The 22,921-nt window shown below is 38.2% G+C and overlaps 2 protein-coding genes across 6 annotated transcripts in view; one reads left to right on the top strand and one right to left on the bottom strand.

Moving 5' to 3' along the window:
* Nucleotides 1-7,010, bottom strand: part of ppp3ca (protein phosphatase 3, catalytic subunit, alpha isozyme) — a 28,745-nt gene extending 21,735 nt beyond the window's left edge. Inside the window, exon 1 of one of the 2 annotated variants that reach the window (XM_042499821.2) lies at nucleotides 6,486-7,010. In XM_042499821.2, coding sequence (XP_042355755.1) covers nucleotides 6,486-6,540 — 55 coding nt within the window. In that variant the 5' untranslated portion in view covers nucleotides 6,541-7,010. The remainder of the gene's footprint in view (nucleotides 1-6,485) is intronic. The other variant, XM_042499820.2, reaches the window with a different exon arrangement.
* The window catches only part of cxxc5a (CXXC finger protein 5a), a 46,131-nt gene continuing 24,075 nt past the window's right edge, over nucleotides 866-22,921 (top strand). The window contains exons 1-3 of one of the 4 annotated variants that reach the window (XM_088088183.1): nucleotides 866-1,102; nucleotides 18,639-19,514; nucleotides 19,639-19,696. The gene's annotated coding sequence lies outside the window, so the exon portion shown is untranslated. Of the gene's footprint in view, nucleotides 1,103-10,159; nucleotides 10,331-18,638; nucleotides 19,697-22,921 lie in introns of those variants that run through there. The other 3 variants (XM_042499492.2, XM_042499494.2, XM_088088182.1) reach the window with 3 other exon arrangements.

The following is a 22,921-nucleotide window of genomic DNA, read 5'->3' as shown; positions in this document are numbered from 1 at the left end:
CATGAGAAAGAAACAACAAAAAGGTGCAAAATCAGCATCTCCACTGGAGAAGACCCACCGCTTACACTCTAGAAAACATACACATGCAGAATGTAAACATTCACTTGGTGTCAGGGGGGTGCGAGGAGTGTGGTCACACCTTGGCCAGGGACTGCAGTTTGTGAACTGTACAAAAAATGCATAAAAATGCCATAAAACACTTATATTGTCAGCATTACTGTAGCTAACTCTTTGAAACCTTGAAACCTTGGTTTGTCTCTAAAACATGGGGAAAAAGGCAATGAGCAGCTGAGCAAGAAATTAGTAAAAAGTCCAAGAAAATGACCTGAAAATTAGCAAAAAGAAAAAATAAAGTTTTTTAAAAAAACTATATGAGCAAACAAGAATATGACCTGAAAAGGTGATTAAAATGTATTATAATACATAATTTTGAGATGATAAATATAGTTGTCTAGATATTTTTCCTTAGCTTTTTAAAAATAATGTGCTACTAATCTAATTTCTATTAATTTCTTGCAATTTGTGGAACATGTTTTTACTAAGTTGCTCATTGCCTTTTTTCCGCCTGTTTTTGAAAGAGGTCAACCCAAATTGCTCTGCTCTTGCTCTTAATTGTTTAAATACTTTTGAAAGTCATGTGAATGCAGCACAAGAAAACTGGTGTTGATCCAGGTTTTAAAGGGTTAAAGAAGTCTCATTCATCTTTAATCACTCATTTTACACCTGTATACCATTCAGTGAGGACGCTAAGTGGCGCAAATCAAACACACCTGCAACTCTGCATGAACAACAGGTGCAGCCTGGGCCTGAACGATCCTAGATGATAAAATGCTGATAGTGGATCCTCCAGAGGTAACCTCTACATCTGCTGAAGAACTTTTACGCTTGGTTTGCCGGCTATGACAAGAATCCCCATCATCTGTGACTGCAGAGTGCTCTTTCAGCTCAAAACTTTTTGAAAATGAGGAGCACAGTAGGACCAGAGAGGCTGAGTGAACTGGTTTCATTATGCTTTAAGAGAGAACGAGATGAGAAGTTTGAGCTAGAGCAAACTGAGGCGAACTTTGTGGTGCATAAGACTCGCAGAATGACATTCAAACGGGTGAGTACAACAGCTAACCTTAACTCTTTTCAGAGGGCGACATCAACAACTGTGTTGCCTTGAACATATTGTGTCTGTTGCACTATGCAACGTGTAAAAACTACGCAGCTTTTTGCTTTAATGTGTGTTTGTGGGTTGCAGCTGCTTCTGACTTTAAATTGTCTTCGCATCTGTGTGTCGGATCCCTTGGTGATGCTTTATTTTGCTGTTGAAGTGGCAAGTTATTTAATAAGTTATGTTGCCTTATATCAGCCATTCATAATGTAAATGCACCCTCCATAGTGCCTATAACTGTCATTCATGTGTAGTTGTCCAATACTTGTGTCCTCTTTTGTGATTAACTCTTGTATGGCTGTATATTTAGAAATAATAGTCAGTTCTATGGACAGACTGCAAATTTCTGAACAGAAGTTATTGTTATTTGGACATACAGGGCTTGGTGGCATGATTCAGTTTCACTATAGTATACTTTGACATGTTCATGCACTTTATTTTGTGGCCTAAAAGTTGTTTTGAATTTAACTCTTTAAAAACCTGAGAAAATTAGTATTGGCAACAAGCGACTTAACACCACATGTTCCAAAAAATAGCTAAATATTAATAAAAAGTTACAAGAAAATTACCTGAAAATAAGCAAAAAAAAAAAGAAAGAAAAGAAAAGTGACAGAGAAAATGAGAAATGACTCCAAAAAAAGTGCAGAATTTTTTTTTAAAAATACGTAACTTAATTTTAAATAGAAAATTATAATGATTATGAATATAATTTTCTGAACATTTTTCCCTTGTTTTTGATTATTTTCGAAGAACCCTCATCCTTTTTTAAAAAGTACTTTTAGGTTCATTTTCTTAGTTACCTTTTACTTATTTCTTGCAATTTGTGGAACATTTCTTGCCTGGTTGCATGTTGCCTTTTCCCTGTGTTTTTGAGGGTTAAATAGAGAAAAACTGATGTCTAACCAGGTTTTAAAAGGTTAATAGTTCTAACATATAACATTCTCATCATCATACATAGTATACCACCCCTGCCCTTTCATAAATGCTACGTATTAACGTTTACTCATGTTACATTTTAAGTGACCTACATTTACCAAGTATTTTTAGTTTTGCGAGTGAAATATTTTAGCAGTCCACTCCATCTCTGCACATATGTACACATAACAAAATCTGTCAGCTCTAGTATATTCTTGAGTAAGGGTATGCTTGCCAGATTTGTGCAGCGCATAGCAAACAGGGCCACTCAGCAGTGCCAAATGAAGAGAAGACAAAGGAAAAGTCTCAAAGCTCGGGCTTAAACCGAACATGATCAACATGCTCTTTAATAATGAATGCTTGACTAGAGAAATCTCAAAGTCGCTTCTCCTGGGATAATGAGGCGGGCCCCAGCGAGTGGATTTAATGGGAGTAAAAAATATTCACAGTGTGCAGTGTGTATCTGTGGTAGCGATGTGTGCTTTAACACTTTACCAGCTAGAACAAACTCGGCACAGTCAGCGCTCAAGTTTTCTTCAGTTTTAGTTGGGTTAATGTCATTATGTGGCAGCTTGACAGCGGGATGATACAATTATGGAAAATATGTCTTAAATGCAGGGATGAATTAGCTTCACAGACCAAGTTTTGGGGGGAATTTAGAGGAAGTGAATGAGTTAATGAGCTATAACAACACTGATTGACTTAGAACAATCAGAAATGGAAGACATTGGCCAAAATACTATTGGTGTAAGTACCGTAACTGACATTACATTGCTACTTTTTATCAGACTGCTGGCACCTTTTTAACAGATACATGAGCTGGAAGCAACATGCAGATGCTTTGAAAAGGACATAGCACTTTGCTTTTTAAGGCATAATGGAGCAACAAAGTATTAAGCCCACTTAAAAGCAACCCAGATACTCATACAAATGATCTTCAGCACACACATATGTAGACGCAAACGCACAAGTGCACTGTTATAGATGTATGTTGAGATGAAATGAGATGAAAAGCTGACTTCTGCTCAGCACCAGAGCAGAGTTGAACTATGAAATACGGTATGTTGCCGGGCAACAGCAGCAGCAGCTGACTGTTGGAGTACAGCCAGTGCCGCCATGGAAAACTGCAATTTGCATCGGAGGTTCACAAAGATGCTGTTGGAAATGCTCATGCGGCAGACACATGTCAAATTTTCCGATCGTATTGAGGAGTATGAGCCGCTGTCGTACATCTTTTTATGCCAAAACACATTTTCCTGAGAGTGGTTTCTCCATCCTGCAAGCTAAAAAAATAAAATGTGGTAGAATTGTGTTGCTAATGAGCTACTATGGATTCAGTCAGGAAATGCTGAATGGCTGCATCTGATTGGACTAACCAGACTGTGCATTTATAAGAGGTCCAATTAATAGTACATATGGGACATACAGTGCATATACCTCGGTGTCATGCTTTTAACATAATGTTGGGTAGCCTTTTTTTTTTTCATCCACATCCCACAGCTCCACCTGCTGAGATCTGCTTTATGTGATGTTCAAAGGGTTATGAACCCCCTGAATAATGTTAAACATGAAGATTTAATCTTTTGCAAAACTTAGCAAATTTACTTGATTTCTTTCAAAAAACATAGCAAGAAAGCAATGAGCAAGGAAAGAAGAAAGGACACGAAATGAGAAAGAAATTAGTGAAAAGTAAAAGAAAATTACCTGAAAATATATTTTTTAAGGGGAAAAAAAAGACAGAAAAACAAAGTTTAAAAAACCCAAGGCAAACAAGGCTTGAAAAAAGTGCTTGAAAATCATTTTAAATACGTAATTAGGATCATAAATATATATGTTTTACCTGGACATTTTTCCCTAGCTTTTATTATTAAAAAATATATCTAAATCTACTAATTTCTTGCAATTTAAAAGCATAAGAAAACATGTTTTAAAAGAAATCACATTTTTTTCAGGGTTCAGAGGTTTAAATGCTTGTGAAAGCAATCTGAAAGCAGCACAGGAAAAGTGATGTCGCTTCAGGTTTAAAAGGGTTAAGCAGATCCATTTCCCCCAAACCCAACTATTGGTCTATTCTAACCACCGTTATACTATAATTGTCAACATATTCCAATTTGACTGTTTGCTACTGAAAGCTGAAGTGAATGATTTAGTCTGTCTCAAGGCCTCCTGACATATCATGTCAGTGTTTCTTATTGTTGCGTAATTGCTTATTTAAAGCAACTGCTTTTATAGCTTCAAACAAAAACAGTCAAAAATATGCATTGCTCCTACAGCTACTGTGACTCTTAAAGTAGATTATTTTCCAAGGTGCTAAAATAAAGTAAGATAGTTCACAGGTGTACTAGGCCTCGTCCCTGAAATAACTGACCTGAATATGCCTCTCGATGCCCACAGCACAGCGGTGACAGTGCTGTGGAAAACAAACTGCACAGACCAGCAGTTATTGTATCTCTTTAGATATGTTCTGTCAGGTTTTAACATGTAAGAGAAAAGAGAGGCGCTGAGAAAACTTGCTGTGGTGTAAGTTTGAGATATGGATACTGGGATAAAAATAACTTGGAGTAGCTTGTAGTATCAGCGCTCGGTTGTTTGCTACACACACAATTACTGAGAAACATCAGTCTCTGCTTATCAAACTCAACAGTGACTTGATAGCTTCATTTGATCACCTGGTGGATGCACGATTCAGTTTCTTGCATCTAAGTTATTACTTTTCAGCCTTTTGGGGATTCGCAAAAAAAAGGGGGCCAGCGTTTTCAAAGTGGAAAACAAAACTATGAGAGAGAATAGAAGTGATTCACATGTGACAATCCATTTTTGACGGTCAAAAAGAGCAAATGAATTGGGATTTGAACACACGGATCAAGCTATTGAGCAGCATTTTTAAACAACATAGCCTGAGGCTATGTGAATAGCAACAATGAAACAAATGCATATGATTTTAAAGAACCAAGAAAAAAAGCTTTAAATGTTTCACAAAAACCCTTAATGTTACATGACCATGTTACAAAAGCATAAGTCTGAGTCAGAACTCTTGGCTGCGCTACGTTTGCTGATATAAACCTTTTGTTTGAAATATTTTTGAATGCCTGGATGTCAATAAAGCTTTGCCAAAGAAAACAGCCACAGTGGTTATATCTTGGTTGCAAGGACTTTCTAAAAAACAACTAACGTCAACTTCTTTATCTTATGTGGATATTGTGACAAATGACATTGCAGCAATTAAATGCACTATTTGGAAATCTAAAACAATGAAGTGCATCATTTGATAAGATGGACAAATACAATTAAATGTGTTAGCAGTAAGACAAGATTGATGTTTCAGTATTTAGGATGCAAAGTGTTATTTGATACATTTCAATATCAGTTTGTGATTGAAAAGTTTTCAGAGATATATGCTGTTATTTTTTCATTATATCTCTAAAAGATTATTAGGGTCCATTAGGAATGACATGGCTGATTTTCTGTCCATACAGTTCCTTTTTTTAATCTTAAATAAAGCTTTATTCAATTGTAACAGTTTATCCATACAGGACTTTCATTGTGCCTGCAGTCATTGTCACATAAGTGTATCTCACAGTGCAGATTACTCCGTGTTTCCACAACTCTGTAGCCTAAAGGACAAAGTTGTTAATGCTGACTGAGCTGCTCGGCCATTACAATAATATACAGAATGTGAATATATGCAGGCACGGCGCTGACTGTGATCCATGGTCAAAATGAGCAGGGCTAAATGAGTTATGGCACAAGTGTGAGCACTTCATCATCCTCCATTGATCCAAGTTGTATCCTCAGTAATTCTCTGACAGAGCAGCAGCCTTCTCCACATGATGCAGCTTTTGGGATTCCTTATAGACCCCCTTTCTCATCAAATTAAAACATGACTCACTCCCGGTAAAATATACCCCCCATTAAATGTCAATTTCATGCCCTCTTCCTCTTCCACTGGCCCTGTCAAAGCCTGTGAAATCCTGCTGCATCACTGCCCCAGCTTCTACCACAAGCTCGGCAATTCAGCTGTTTTTCCATCTCTCCTCTCATGCCTAATCGAGCCAAAGCCAAGATGCATTCAAATCGTGACAGCAGAGATTAAAATATAAATAAATGTGTGCAATAAAAAGGAAAAATCCATATTTTCCGCTGCACTGCTGCTGCTGCTCCTAAGCTTTATGCCCGATCCTCGCGGGGGCTGTGCAGCAAAGAAAACCGGATTGTTTATCAACATCAAAGCTCCAGCAGCCCACTACCATCACCGTGAGCACAACTCCATGGCCGCATATACACCATTAATGCACGACGTGGAAATAAAGGCCACATTCTGCTAAAAGCACGAGGAGCTAAACACTGGAGATGTTATGTAATATCTACAGTCGTAACCAAACACACATACACAAAAAAATGTAGGCTAACTTACATTTCACCACCCGATCGGTGGCGTTTAAGACGATGTCAGCGTTAGACATCTTCATGTGCAGTTGCTGTCCTCGAGGCTGAAGCTGTTTTCTCTCCCTCCTTTAGGGTCTACTCTCAGTATTTGTTGTCGAAATGCGACTGATGCTGTGGCATCACTTAGATGATGCGCCCCCTCCGTGCGTCGGTGCTGCGCCGGGTAGGACTGCTGCTCCCCAGGCAGAGGGATGGATGCTGGATGCTGTAGGAGCTGCTGCTGCTGTGCTAAGCTGTTAATGTGGGGGAGGATGCGCGCGGAGAGAGAGAGGGAGAGAGAGGGGGAGAGAGAGAGAGAGAGAGAGAGAGAGAGAGGGATGTGCACTATCCCGACATGGCGGTGAAGGGAACTCCCACGCAAATGTTTCACGGGACTGCCTGATGCTGCCATCAGATGGAGGCTGAGACGGGGTTGCCCCCACGCACGCACGGCGCGCCATGTTTCGGTATTCTCGAAATTTCAGTACGCCCGAAGATGAGAGCGTATGCATGGGGGCCTCGGTTCAAACATGTGTAACATCCATGATCACAAGACAGGTTTCGTTTTGATTGCGCGCGCGCGCGCGTGCACGCGGGTATCACAGGCAGTTGGATTTATTGCAATGATGGCAGAGAAATTTCACTTGGTGGCGACAAACCACCAGGATTTGTGCAAAGTTAAAGACTCAAACAGGCGACCTGGTACACTTTTTTCAGAAGAAAAATTTAATTTGAGCAATTTAGCGATGTAATAATGTGACATCATTTTGTCTGTTTTCCACGGGAGGTGATTAAATATATTTTGTGATGATTAGCCAATGTGTCTGCTTTATGATGTTAAGATGTATTGCTGCTTGTTTTTTGACTGTCTTGTAAGGTGTCCTTGAGTGCTTTGAAAGGCACCTATAAATAAACTTCATTATTATTATTATTATTATTATTATTATCATTATTGTTATTATTGTTATTAAAACGAAAACTTAATTTTACAAAATAACACATAACACACAATACACAATAATTTCCTAATTGAGTCTAAGAACTGAATTGTGGCTCAGTGTTAAGGTATTGTCTCCATTGGATGCATGGTAAAATTAGGAAATTTGGATACATAATTATTTATCTTCAAATCCAAATACTTGTGAAAATGGACTTTGAGCCCCTGAATGTGGACTGAAGAGCAAATGCCTGACTGGTCCCACCTCAATTTTCATTTAAACAACCAGGAGGCTGACACCACCTGTACAACTTTAACACCAACCATAGCCACAAAATAATTTATTTAATTTATTCTAACAAATTCATACTTTTTGAAACATCATATATTAGTTTTTGAATAACAATAATAATAATAGTTTGGTATAGATTGTATTAGTCTTCAAAACCTGGAAAATGGTGTTTTGCTAAGAATCCACATTTTGTAGTAATGACTAAATCTATGAGTGAATCTGTATTACATCCAGAGAGCCTCTGTGTCTGCTGCAGTTCCCTCTGACCACCAGTGGAGGCAGGAGACATCTACTTTCTGCTCTTTACTCTTCAATGTCGCCTTGCTAATATTCTAATGTTTATGCAATACACAAATTGCGTTTTCAGATTTATTATTTCATGTCACAGACATTCGCAATAGTCAGCCTTTGAAGAAAATTCAATATATTAATACGTTGATACATTCAGAAGTTTATTATAATAAAACCAATTTAAAGGCAGACCTGTAGGCTCATCTGTTCATTAGAAGTCATTAGAGTTCAGTCTTGAACTCCTTCACTGTAGTTCTAAGACTGAATCACAAAACATTGTCTAGTAGACTATTTTTGTGGTATTTTAGAAATGTATTCACGTTCTTTTTCGCAAATGAATACACAAAATTGCATTTATTACATTAACCCTTTGAAACCTGGATCGGTTTGCTTTCTTTCAAAAATATGGGGAGAAAGGCAATGATGAACTTTGCAAAAAAGAAAAAAAACACAAATTGCAAGAAATTAGTAAAAGGTGACAAGAAAATGTTATGTTGGGGGGGTTAAAAAACCCTAGAAAACTATTTTCATAAATATTATAATTAGATTTTTATATTATCTGGCAGAAGTAAAATTAATTTTTTAATTAATGAATTAATTATTTTTTTAAAATTATTTCAGCTGTTCTTTTCAGGTCTTTTTTGTTTGTTTGTTTTTGACTTTTCTTTCCTTCTTTTTTAAAAAAAAATTCTTGTAACTTGTTAACTTAATTTCTTGTCAATTTTTTGGGCCATGTGTTGTTAAATTGCTTGCAGCGTTCTCCCCATGTTGTTGAAAGAAATTAAATCACATTGCTCACGTGTCAAAGGGTTACAGTTAAATTAAATGTGACTTCTCATAGAAGTAGTGACAAAATATTAAAATTTTTAATTTTACTTCAAAATATAAGCTTATCTCAGCTTTCCTGTGTTATGATTGTTGCTTTGCAAACTTATTTCCCAATATAAACTATAGCTGAAATATTTCACTGCATCATTCATGATCTGGCTAAATTGCTGGATTACTCACTGAGTTGTAGCCTATTTATCAATTACTGAATTGAATCTTTACATTTTTCACCACTACCAGTAACAGTCATGACAACTTGTCTGAAACATGAGAGTGACTTGTTTCATTTCTCGTACAGTGGCTTTTCATCTTCATTATTGCTCCTGGCAATGAAAGCTTTGAACACAGAGCTGCTCTTGTTAGCAGCTTTGAGAAAGTTGGAACTGTAGACAGTATTATTTTTTTTTTTTAATAATACACTGTCCGATTCTTCCTTGCTTTCATCCAGCTCTCCCCCATGTTCCTATTGCCCTTTACATAATGCAAGTCAACAAGTTTTTGCAACATATAAGATTCTGTCTCTAAAGAAAAGGACCTCAGTCAAATAGGAATTTTTACTCCTGTCATCCAATACGTGCATGGTGCTTAAACACACATGCAACATGGTAACACAGGGATCCCACATTGTGTACTTTACGGGACAGTTCACCCCAAACTCAAAACTAGGTTACATATTTTTTTCTCATACCTTTAGTGCTGTATATGAGTCTCTGTAGAGATGTCTCCCTTCCCTCCAATATAATGGCACTAGATGGCACTGGGTTTGTAGTGCTCAAACAGCCAAAAAACAACAACAACAACAACAACAACAACAACAACAACGACAAAACATATATATTTTTAAAAAATGGTCTGGTTTCTCAAGTTAATACACAGAACTTGTTGTAAGCAGTTTTTTTAATTATTTTTTTTTCATAGGAACTATTTGATTAAGAAGCAGCATGAGGTAAACACTGCTTGAGCGATCATTGAGAGTATTAATTGTATCATTTGTTTCTTAACTAAAAGCACACTTAAAAAAACAAAAAACCTCCACTCCTTATTAGAGGTGTAATGACCCGTCGATCTGGATTGATGTATTGATTCAATGATCAACTATGCAATTATATATTAAGTATAAACATCAGTCCATATGATCATCTTTAGGATGCACTTTAATTCTGAAATTCTATGTCACCGTCAAACATCAACAGGTAGACGATAACACTCAGCCAAGAGAAAGACGATGAAGATAACACTATTTATGCGGGAATAAATCAGCAGTGTGGAAATAACAGACAGACAGACAGAGCACGTCGCATACGTAAACAATGACGTCATGGGATTACCGAGGACGTAGGCCTACCTGCCTGGATGGCCTCCGGCTAAATTAACTTCTTGCTACATTAGCTGCACTTTTTCAACAATGCTGGACTGAAAAAAAGTGCTTATAGGCTGACATTCAACCAAGCTGTTTTGACGAGAGATGCAGTGACTTAAACCAGCGGTGAGTAAGAAAAAGTGGAGCTAAATAACATATTTAAACTGTTAAACTAAACTCTGCTAGCCGCTAGGCTAATTTATACAATGTAAAAGTGCGTAAACTAATACGGTGCGACTAGCATATGCCTGTGAACCCTGTCACATGTTATTGAGCCAACATTATGTTTTCGTGAATTGGTTTATTTATTTATTATTATATTATTATTTATTTATTTATTATATGTCGGCCTAAAAGAAAATAGAGAAATTATTTTACAAACAAGCAGAAGCAATCAATACTATTCACGGACAATGAAAAAAAATGAACCTAAAGAAATGGTCAAACATATAGTTTGGTTTATATAATTTATTTAATCGCACCCCTTCTACAAAAGTCATTAAATTTTAATTAATCGCGTCCTAATTAATTTAAACATCTACTCTGATTAACTAAACATACATGCATACACCCACATTCCCAAAATCAAATATCAACATTTTTACATTAATGTTCACTGATAGAAAAGGAAAAGGGAAAGATACTAACTAGGAAACTGGGGGAAAAAAGTAGATAAATATTATGTAACCAAATAAATAAACAGTAACACCTGCAAACATCTGATGATTGTCAAACCCCCTTCCTATCCCTGTACCTCTGAAAATCATGTTTTTCTACATCATTCTTAAACTGGTTTATGTTTGGACATTGTTTCAGCTCCACATTAAAACTGTTCCATAGTTTAACTCTGCAGATTGATTAACAAAAACTTTTCCTGGTGCTCCAAACACTGTAGGTTTTGAAATTAAATATTTCGCTGAAATTATAGCCCCCGCCTTGATCACTGAAAAGTTTTTGTTGTCAATAATAAGTGTTTTATAGCTGTTGGAAGAAGTTTGCCTTCAGCACTTTAAGACAGTCAGCCCTGAAGATTTAAGAAAAAGATCATAATTTTGGTTCAAATGAAAACATTTCAGACAGAAAGCCCTGAAGATTAATTTATCCCATATGCTATCTCATGTGTGTTAGTGGAGTCAATATAAATTAAACTTTACTTCACTTAACTGGTTACGATTACTTATAATTATTTATGTGATGTTTTTTTTTTAATCTTTTATGGCCAAAAGAAAAAAAAAAAAAAAAAATGAAAGGGGTAATTGTGTTAAATGGGCACATAATATCATCTCATATCGATCGCAGGCCCCCGAATCAAATCAAATCAAAACTGTATCTTGGCAGACTTTGTGATATTGGCAAAAACTGTGTCATGGTCCAAAGAGTTGAAATAATATTGTATCCTGATAAAACTGTTGATTTACACCACTCCTTATCATTATTTCAGTTCTTCATGTTCACATTTCTCAGTTTCTCAGTCAGCTCCTGTGAGCACCTGCCACTAGATGGCGCCCTAACCCTGATTTTAACTGCAACAACAGCAACAGCTGGTCGGCCTGCACTGCTACAGGAGGGGCAGTCTTTGCTGCTTCACATTTAGAGACATGATAATTTCAGAAAGTAATGACACTACTTATTTAGTGGTACAAGCTAAATAGTTGTTGATGTAATTTTGTCATGCTTTTTTGTCCTCATACTGTCAGTCAAGACAATGGAGCCACTCGCTTCCTGACAGATGAGGCTGAGCGTGTGATTAGTGGCAGGATGAGTAATAAATCTCTAGAAATGGAGCCAGCGTTGCTCATCAGGCAGCGGGCCTCTGCAGTGAGGAGCTGTGAGGCTCACACAAGGCGTGACTGACTTCAGGCTTGTTCAGCAGGATGGGAAAACACACCACAAAAATTCCTAACACTTTGGAGACTCAATTGATAGCAGAGTGTGCAGTGGACGTGGCGTGTCCTTGGAGTTTCCAATATTGCTGGAACAGATAAATCAGAGAGTGGTTAGGAAAGTAGAGGGACACCATGCTGGCTTTTGAGCTGGTGCTCTTACTCTCAGTGCAGTGTTGAGATCAAATATAATCGAGCTGTATTTTATTATGTAGTATACACAAAAAGGACTAACTGACAAGTCTGATTTACTGCTTTCAAACGCATTGCATTGCCTTGAAATGACATGTTCTTGGAAGTGTCTAACTGACTGTCTCATGTGCAGAGGCAAAGTGTGAAAATCTAATTTTAATGAGACTTACTTAAAAAAAAATCTGGTTCTCAGTGATAGAGTGTTTCTGCAGTGGCAATGACCTGTTGGCAACTGTATTTCTTGACCCCTCCTTGTAAATACTGTTTTTGCTGGCATGCCGTCCTGGCACAACGGTAGGAGAGAATGGCACCAAGAAATAACCTTTTCCAACATTATATACCGAAGCTTATACAGCTGTTCCCACATAATGAACTCACAGTTATTTGCAGTCACGTCGACAGCGTGGGCCATTAACTAAGTCACAAGCAATTTAATTACATCACGAGCAAAATTTCTCGGCTCCTAATTTTAACAATTCACTGTATATTAAGCGTGAATGGATTTGTGTTTTCTTTTCATGTTACTCTGACAGCCCATTGTCAGTGTCATGTCCAGAGATCCAGAGGCTTGCAGTTGCCTTAAGGTTAACTGATTTTGTTGAAGTAATAGTTGGACTTTTGGGAAACACGCTTATATACTTTTTTGCCAAGAATTAGGTGAGATGATTGATACCGCTTGGGCATTGACTACGGAGCCTGAAGGCATTTAGCTTATCTTAGTATGATGATCAGGAGTAGGAAGACAAACAAGCAGAGAAACAATGGATTTGGCTCACTTCAAATGTAAAAAAAAATTCCTAAACACGCACCTTTGAAACCTACTAATAAGCAGTTTGTATAATGTTGGTTTAATCTACACAAGAACTGAAAAAACAGCATTTTAATGCTTTATATATGTAGTGTTGTGCTGGAACTTTTTCTCTCTGAACTCTGTGACTTCCAGGAGGCTGTGAGAAGAAACAGCAACTGGAGCCCTCTGCTCTCCAACAGCTGGTAAAATTTGGTGACAGATGATCTGTGGTATTTTGCAGGAAGTGACATCGTCTGGCACCAAAGAGCAGCCAATAGGAGACAGAAAGGACCTTGCTTGTTGCCAGTAGATGTCATGTTTAACATATGTTTGTCTTTGGGGTGGTATCGTTGTTCAACAGTAATTTCATCATAAACAGTATGATTAAATAATTGTATATTTAAAGGACAACAAAGGGCGATCAAACGCATATTTTAAGACTGCAAAATTATCAAATATTTGAGAATTTCCGGCTGATTTATATAGGTGGATACATCTGTTTGCTAACCCTAACCACAAATCCAAACCGCAGTCTCAACCCCTGGAGAGAAAAAAAGAACATTTCCGAGTGTAAGCTTGACGAGACACTGCAGAAAAAAGCAGAACAAGAAGACAGCCTCTCAGAAATAAAGACGGATGTTGAAAGTGTGTTTCGGTGATCATTTAGACAGTTTACAGGGCTTGCAACATTCCCCAGTATTGGAGAGAGCTGATGTTCGTGCCTCGCCCTGCTCCCTTCATCCCTTACGTACCTCTTTTTGGGCCGTCTTCGGGGGCTTTCCTACGGTGCTGGTCATGTGTGCAGCTGGGGATGGAGGCCATGCAACGCTAATCCTCCTCCCCAGCTCAGGAAAGTACCCTGCCTCCCTGTGCAGAACGAAAACAACAAAGAGCTGAGTGTGGCTGCAGCCTCCGGGGTTCAGTGCACCCACCAGAACATGTCCAAGAGTCACAGCTTGCTGCTCCCTCCTACCCATCTATCCATGCATGACTCTCCGTCTCTCTCGTGCTTTCTCTCTTTTGACCCTCTTTTCAACCTATGAAAGACACGCGTGATTGCAGCGTACAATGTAATGTTCCTCCGTCTCATACCACAGATAGAGGACTTCAGAAGGTCGAAACAGAGGACACGTAGAACGCTTGAAAAGATGAAAAGAATTTGGTCAGAGTGAGGTTTATGGAGGCACAATTTCTCCTGTTCATGTGACATCATTTCGTCTCACTGTATGATTACAGTGCAATAGTGTTAAACCCTGAATGGAGACGAAAGTGAAACTCTGATTTAAAAATGAGATAGCTGAAAGAAAGAATGACAGCAGCATAGAGAATCTCTGGACTCACAATAGTATAGAGAAACTTGGTTGAGATACATGGTGCTGGTGTTTGTTGTTGCATCCAGGATTACACTGTCTATATGCTTAGCCTACATGTAACCCTTTTGGGCTGTTTTAATTAGGGGTCGACAGATAATCAGCCTGGCTGATAATTGGGCCAAAATTTTCACGTTTTGAAGATTATCTGAATTGGTGTTTTATTTTAATGATTGACCATAAAATTATGTAATTAAAAAGTGCGAAGAAAGTGTCAGCATGGGAGGAACTTTTGCTTTGTATTTATTAATATTTTATTCTAATTTCCACATGACTTTATAAAAAGGTGCTAGGAACTTGCGGTATTTGATGTTGAAAGTCTCAGTTTTGAGTAATAATTTTCTAAAGGCATTTAAACAAATTTTTTGTTATGGAGTTATATTCAAATATTGACAGAAGGTTTTCATTTTGATCAGAAATGCATCTTGGTTCCAAATATCGGTTATTGGTCTCATTAATTGCTAATAATCGATGTTGGTATAGGCCCTGAAAAACCGATATCGGTTGACCCCTAGTTTTAATACCGGACATGAACGGGTTCTGAAAAAAAAACAACTAAAATGCAAAGCAATGTTTATCACAATGACTGTCACACCAATTTAATATGGCTACCAATGTCCCCTAACTTGTAGTGCATATCAAATAATGATACCATCAGTTATTTTATTAGCCGTCCTAACGGCATGGCCAGAGGGATGGTAATGTCTGTTGATCAGTTGGTCAGTCAACCCACCACTTTGGCCCAGACCAAAATATCTTGACTTTTCATCTAGCACAATCATCAGGTCAAAGTTTCAGCTCATCCAGTGCTTTGCTTTTTGACGAAACACTTGCAAAACTAATGACATTCACCTCAGCCTCAACTGTACTTGTCTTAAGAAATAATTAGCAGATGTTAGCATGCCAACTGGCAAACTAAGAACGTAAACTTTATTTTAGAGCTGGGTTAATGATGGAATTGTAATTTCAGTTACGGCTTTCATAATTTTAATTTTGGCTTCCAATGACTATGATATCAAAAGAATCGAGATAAAACCATAATTATGCTACTTTCTATTTCGCAATGATGTTCTTGTCTTGTCATTTGTTATAAATCAGGCGCACCCAGTGGTGAAGTGTAGGGTATATGCAGGTATGAAGAGTATACCCACCTCCTTTTCTGGCCATTTACGGTATACCCACCTATCAGCCAGAAAAACACTAACATATATAGGAGAGAAAACCTACTTCCTTGGTAACCTACCGATCTAGTAGAGCAGCAACCTCATCATCTACTACTACACTGACCGTACCCCTTTTCTTTACAGTTCTGCATTTTTCCACTTTCTCAATGGCCACACTTACTCTCAGCCAGGCTGTGGCATTTTAAGTTCATCAAGAGCCTGTTTTTCATTTGAATTATGTTTAAATTTTGATAATATCCACATTTTAAAAACATGCGTTTTTTAAGTTTAATAAATGTATCATGTTTCCAAAGTCAGTAAGTAATCTATTAACTTTGATCTGAACATTGACCAAAACATCCATGATTATTATTTTTGCCATGATCGAGCAGTCCTACTTCATGCCTATATCTATGCCTATTTCTCTGTATCATTATAGCGATATCAGATGATGTCACCGTCATTATGAGAATGTGCTGATTTTAGCATTTCGCTCAGATCATCAGAGATACTCCTGTTGTAGACCCTTAGTTTTGTTGCTTCTCAGTTAAAATATATGCTGTGATGACCAAAGGATGGGGTGGCTGTTAAACAAAAGCAAATAACAAATTAGTCAAATTATGGCAATCTGCATATATAACATCATTCATTCGACACTGACAAGGATCGGTGCTTCAAACAGGGGTAAACCCGCTAAATATAGGCGATAGACTGCATTCCCACTGCCAGTGAACACACTGCTGCAGCAGACGCGTCTGCCTTTCTATCAGCTTTTGTGTGCGTGTGTACGTGCGTTGTTTAGTTGCGACATCATGGACAGAGTGGTGAACATGTAAACAACAGACAGCAGCAGGAGCAGAGGTCTTTGAAAACTTTTCAGTGTTTTCTTCTCTTTATGTATCGATCACTTATTCAGTCTGTCTTTCAGAATTGGTGCAGATGTGTTTGGATCGATGTTTTAGATGGACGGTAATTAATGACGGAGTATCATTACATTTTGCCGGTTAAGGAGCTGAAATTACCTCGTTCACCTGGGCATTGTTTTCCCATCAATGACGAACAGAGCCGGAGGCAACAAAAACCTGCGTCTATTGCAAAGGTATTTTACTTGGGTGTGAATGCCAATTGTACGCATTCTCCTTGCATTAGAAATCCAGATGTTAGTGGGTGTTTGCAGGTTTTTTGTGCAGTGGGAATGAGGCTAAAGAGAGCAGTGAACTGAACAGAAGAGTCCTGAGTGACATCATATGAACTTTGCCTTTTAACACACAATATTTACCTTGTAACAGCTACATTTCAAACACTTGCAAGTTTAAAAAACTCACAGGAGCTTAACATTTAGCCCTAAAATACGTTTTGCCACTGAAAATAGTTGTAGCCAGTTTAATCTTAGTCTTTTTGGTGTTTGGGATATAGCAGTGAAACGGTGTAAGCAGTTGTATTCAGCTTTTCGCTTGGAAGTGTGTTGTTAGATCAAATTCACAGCCCAAACCACATCGCTTATTTTGGTGAGTCAGTTTTGAAAAGTCATCTAACCTGAGACTGATGGGATTGGTCTGCAGAAAAAACAACACAGGTGTGAAAAGGCAGAGAATGAAAACACAGGGGACATGTGATACTGAACGCAGCTCTCTGAAAAAGGAATAGATCTTTTCTGCAGTACATTTTGTTTACTATATCTGGTCTTATAATGTCCTCCACTGTTGTTGCTGCTGATGCTGCATATTGTGCAATTCCTTGTACTTTTAAGAAACTTAATGACCATCATATCATATTCTATATATTTGGAAAAATTAAACATTTTATGTTCTCTGAAAATGCTTTACTCTTGATATACATAAATGTAAAACAGTGACATTATGTTGAAATTTCCAAGATTTTTCAGCATTTGAGAAGCTTTTCTCTGAAGTATGTTTTTTGTTTCACTACATATCACCAACAAAGGAAATTGACTGGACTGATGAGGAGGATTGTATGCATGAGGAATTGCAGTATCTAAAGATTTTAAATGGGAAAAAAGTGGAATGTGTTAACCAGCCCACAGTGATATGAGCTCACTGCCTTCTTTTACTTCATTTCAAATATTTCTGAATTATCTGACCACACTGTAATGTTGTTTATGTTTGCCTGTTACTTCCAAGTTGTGATGATGTCAGTGCTGCCGGACGCTGATTTTCAGAGATGATTAGAAATGTTTAAAAGTCAGTGCAACAGGTGTAAGAAAATAGGAAATATCTTGAGAATAACATATTCTCTCTGTGCTCTGTGGAGGTGTCAAACACAGCCCTGTAGATTTACCAGACACATTTTGGGGAGGATTTAATTTGGATTTTAAGCAATAATGTGATTAAGGAGTTGCACTCCAAACTGAGAATCGTGTGATTTTAACAAATGACAAACACTCTATTATACAGACTTGGATAACATTATTGCTGTCCTAAAAATTGATGCTGATGGCATATTCCTTAAATTTTAAACATAACTCGATTATTTCCTCAATCTGTTCTCAATGAATTGAAAGTATTTTTCCAAATAGATATAAATCACAATGCATAGTAACTTTATGGTAAATCATTGATATGGAGGATGTGTGTTGTACTTGGCTGTTTAAAACATCATATAAAATACAATTAGGTTTTCCACCATGAAAGAATGCCTAATTTGTGATATAATTCTTACAAGTTTCCAGGAAAAAGGGATATTTGAAACAAGTGCAAACATTTGGAAAAAAAAGAGGCAGATTTAATATATTTTAATTTAAGTCATTATTTTAGATGATTTTACACTCAATAAATTGTAAAACAACTTGTTAGGGTGAGCATCCTAACTGTTTATGCGTTTGGAACACAAATCCCGCGCGTAATTACCCATTTGGTGGCTTTTTGACTTTAGTATTTACTAAGTGAGTGTCATGTTTATGAGAGCCAGAGCATATTTGTTTGCAGGGAGGTTGGTTGGCTACTGGCAGAGTTGGTAGAACACCCCCTCCTCTCTCATTCTCTCTCTCTTTCTCTTTTTCTCCCTCTCTCTCTTCAGCTGCCGCGATATTTTCCAGCTCTGGAGCCTCAACCGCACAGCTCGATCGATTCGCATTGATTGTCCCTGACGAGCTGCTCCACTTTCTAGCCAATGTCAGCCAGTCTGCGATCGGGAAGGAGAGAAATGAAGGAAAATCTCTGCCGCCCTGGCGGTGTCATTTCCACACACTTGGGTTGGCCGCCTGCCAGCAGACAGGACAGTCGAAAGAGGTGGAGTGGACTCTGGGGCTGAGCGCGTGGAGCAGCGCGCGGGGATGAGGCTGATTTCTGTCAGCCCTGCAGGGGGGATAAACTGTGTTGTCCACGTAAATTGATGGAACTGTTTACCCTGCACCACCCTGCATCCCGCATGGCAGAGAGGTCACTCCTGATAAATGGAAAACACAATATTTAAAGTCACCACAATTTCATAACGGATATATTCACATTTAACACTAATTTCATTTATTGTATTTTTGTATTCTCTAGTTGTAAAACAAAAACACAAAAACAAATCAAAAAGTAAATAAATAAATATAAAAATAAAAATTATAAATAATTTAGTTTTTAAAGTTAAATTATATCTTCATTTGCGTCATTAACGAAACGTTATTCTTTAAGAGTGCAGTCAATTTCACACACCTCTCCCCTCAGCTGTCCTGAAATCACACTAAACCTCGCGGCCTCTACGGTTTATTATTGCCTCAGCTGAAGCGCGCGCACAGCCGAAAAGTCCACTTCGGTTTTTCCGCGAAGCTCCAAAAATCTATGAAATGTGTTTGCATGTTCCTCTCTGCAAGCGGGGATGTAGAGGTGGGATTGCAAGGACCGAGAAAGCTGGGGGAACCCACGCGTTCAGCCTCAGAGAAAGTACGCTTTTCCGAAATAACTGACGGTGAATATTTTTTTTTTCTTTTCACATTTGTCATTAACAGGCAGCCACTCTGTAGGATTGTGTTCTCGGAGAATAAGCTTTTTTTCTGCCCCTTTTCTTTTTTTGTCACCATTCTGCACGGCAGGCTGAGAGACGGACCGCTCGGACTGTGGGAGCCCTCCCCTCTGCTCGGATCTGCTTTGGTAGGTGCGAATAAAATGGGCCCGTGTTTGCAAATATGCAGATACATGGAAGGGGAGGGAGGAGGGGTGATGATGATGGTGGTGGGGGGGATCATACTTTGTTGAAGTCTGCTGAAAGTTGGGATGTCATCTTCATATAGGATCAAGTTATAGCGGGGTGAACCGGGGCTCCTCTATATCCTCCAATGTGCGGCTGCAGACCGTGTGCTGTTACCGCAGATAGGCTGCTCATAGATCACCGAGTCCAGACAAAAGCCACCTATTTTGATCTGCTTTTACTCCTGAAATACAAAAATACATTTTGAAATCGCCGGTGATTGGAAAGGTAATGATGCTCCGGCACTGCGCTGGGATGAAGGGGATATTTTGCAAGCTGCTGTCAGTTTTTCAACAACAATCTTTATTTCTCTTTATTAAATAAATCGCCTCCAGAAACGGACACCGAAGCAAAAGCGCGATGTCCTAATCAGCTGTTAATGATGCGCGCTAAACTTGACGCTTCCAGTTAATGAGCGAAATGATAAACGCGCATTAGAGTCGGATCATGCTTACATTTGACAACAGACTTCCTGATCATCAACCTGTGTCTTGAAACTTTTATTTAACCCCCATAAAAACATAAGAAAATAAATGTCAGTTTTCCACGCGCGTAAAGGCAGATTTTTTTTTATTCCAAATGTCATATTCTTGTTATTTTTCTCCGGGCATCATTAGAAAGTTCCCAGGTACACCAGCTTTCACCGCGCTACCCGGAGATTTACACTCAACCCCCCTCTGCAATCCGCCACCACTATCGCAGATCCAAGTGCTCCATATGTTTGCGAATAATTTGAAGTCACAGTACGCACGGCGGTGGTTGTTTTTCCTCCTCGAACTTTTTGTGTGCATATAGCCTCATTAGGGAGAATAAGACGCAGCAGGTTATGGACAATGGATGAAGCCTCGAGTGTTATTATTGTCACCGGGCTTTTTAACTTCCTCTGTGCGTCTGCCTGTGTGTGCATGTGTGCGTGTCGGTGTGCGCGCGTCAGTCGACAGGAGGTGGGAGGAATAGAGAATGTGTAGCTCACCGGAGACAAACACGAGTCCGCAGACAGCGCGTCTGGACAGGAGGGGGGAGAGACGCTGCATTTGCATCGTGCAGCGCCTGAACTAATGCATTAAGTATTCTCATAGTCAGCTGCTCCGGAGTTTGTGGCTGGCATAATGCCTCATAACCATGCAGGAAATTAGACAATATTTTTCCCACCTCTGTTAAAGAGCTGACTGCGATTACCTGGCACCTGCGCATACAGTGACGTCAGTGAAGGAAACTTATTCAGGAGTTATTTAATGCACTTAAAGAGGTGAATGTCTAAAAAACTTGATCTGACTTCAGGCAAATTGTTTATTTAAAAAATGTGAATAGTTTGGATTTATTATTGAAAGAATGTTACATACCTTGGATATGTGTTCATCAAACTAAATTAACTAATGTGTTTAATTAGGGGCATTTCTAGCATTTTAGGACATTGGGGGCTTAGCCCGGACCAGGAGGGGTCTAGGGGGATCCCTCCCTGGGATTTTTTTTTTTTTTTTTTGTGATGAACAAGCTCAATTTTTCTGATTATTTATTTAAAAAAAGTTTTTCTTACTTTCCAAATTAATTATGAATTGTAATGACAGAAATATGAATAGCTGGTAGTACCTAGTATTGAGCACAGAGTACTTTAGAGTTGCAAAAATAGTTCATGTATTTATGACAACAGTGGTTGAATGTAACTAAGTACATTTATCGATATACAGGTATGTAATGACTGATTATGAGTAGGGCTGTCAGCATTAATGCGTTAATTGCAATGCGATAAAGAAAATAATGGTATCATAAGAAACTAGAATACATGAGGAATCCTGTATTACCCTGTCATACTAGCTTCTCAGAAAGGTGAATAATAAATGCTCCAAATTTAGGCTAAATTCTGGCAATGGAAAACGGCATGGTCATTTCATAGGGATCCCTTGACCATTGACTTTAAGATATCTGAATGAAAATGGGTTCTATGGATACCCAGGACTCTCCAGGAGTCTCCTCTTTCCAGATACGCCCACTTTATGCTAGTCCCATGCAGTTTTTGCTATCATATGATTCCTAATCAAGACATTTTGGTAAGAATTGCTTTACCTTGTCAATATGGACTTCCCATCTGCTTTGTAATGCAAAATAATGGAATTTAATTGCTGTTAAGTATTGAAATTCTATGATTGTGATTCAAAAACTCAATACTTTGACAGCCCTAGTTGTTAGTAATTAGTATTAGAGTACAGAATACTTCAGAGTTGTAAAAGTAGTTAAATGTTTGTGTTTATGACAGCAGTGGTAGGAAGTATAAATGGAATGACAATGAATAATTAGACGTGGGGATTTTTTTTTAGTTTAGTTTAGTTTTTCAATTAGACTTTTTATTATTCTTTAGTAGTAAATCTATAGCATATAGTTATATCCAGGGCTATTGATGTAACATCAGGCCTAACACCACTGTGTTTCATTGAACTCATTAGTGTAATATTATTTTACTGTGGGGCCCAAGTCAATGTTTGTTGTATATACAGTATAAGCAGTCATGATAGAAAAACATCACAGATTCCTGGTAGTTTTGGTCAGATTTTTGTTCTGAATAAGAGTATTAGTCATCACTCTCAAAATAACAGGGAATATAAACACAAACTGGCCCTAAATGCTTTCCTCCAATCCTCCATCACCTATTGATTGAACCTATTGAACTACTGAACCAACCAACCATTCATCCATCACTCAGTTGTCACTATTTTGCGGACTGACATTAATTTTTACACACACACACACACACACACACACACACACACACACGCACATACAAACGGGTTATTCGGGGAAACTGTTAAAAGTTTGGTGCTATTACGAGCTGAGAGCTGAGTGTTAAATGAGTTGTTCATGCTCATACAAGTATCATAGAACTGACAACATTCACCCAGCTGTGGCTGTTAGGAAGTACTCATCATTTATATTGCCGTAAATGTACAGTATTATCTATTAAAACACCACTTCATTCACCAGTGATTTAAGCTCATTTTTTTTTAAATGCTCCGCATGAAATGAAGACCTCTGCTTTCAGATTTTGCCAATGATTCATATATACTAAACCTCTGACATATTCTCTTGGGCTTTTGAACGGTTTTTACAATAATTTGACACACTGTGGAGGCTGG

This window comes from Plectropomus leopardus, chromosome 15 (assembly GCF_026936395.1).
Source record: "Plectropomus leopardus strain MGB_pleo_1.0 chromosome 15, ASM2693639v1, whole genome shotgun sequence".
Classification (NCBI taxonomy): Eukaryota; Metazoa; Chordata; class Actinopteri; order Perciformes; family Serranidae; genus Plectropomus; species Plectropomus leopardus.
This window is presented reverse-complemented; position numbering and strand designations above follow the sequence as displayed.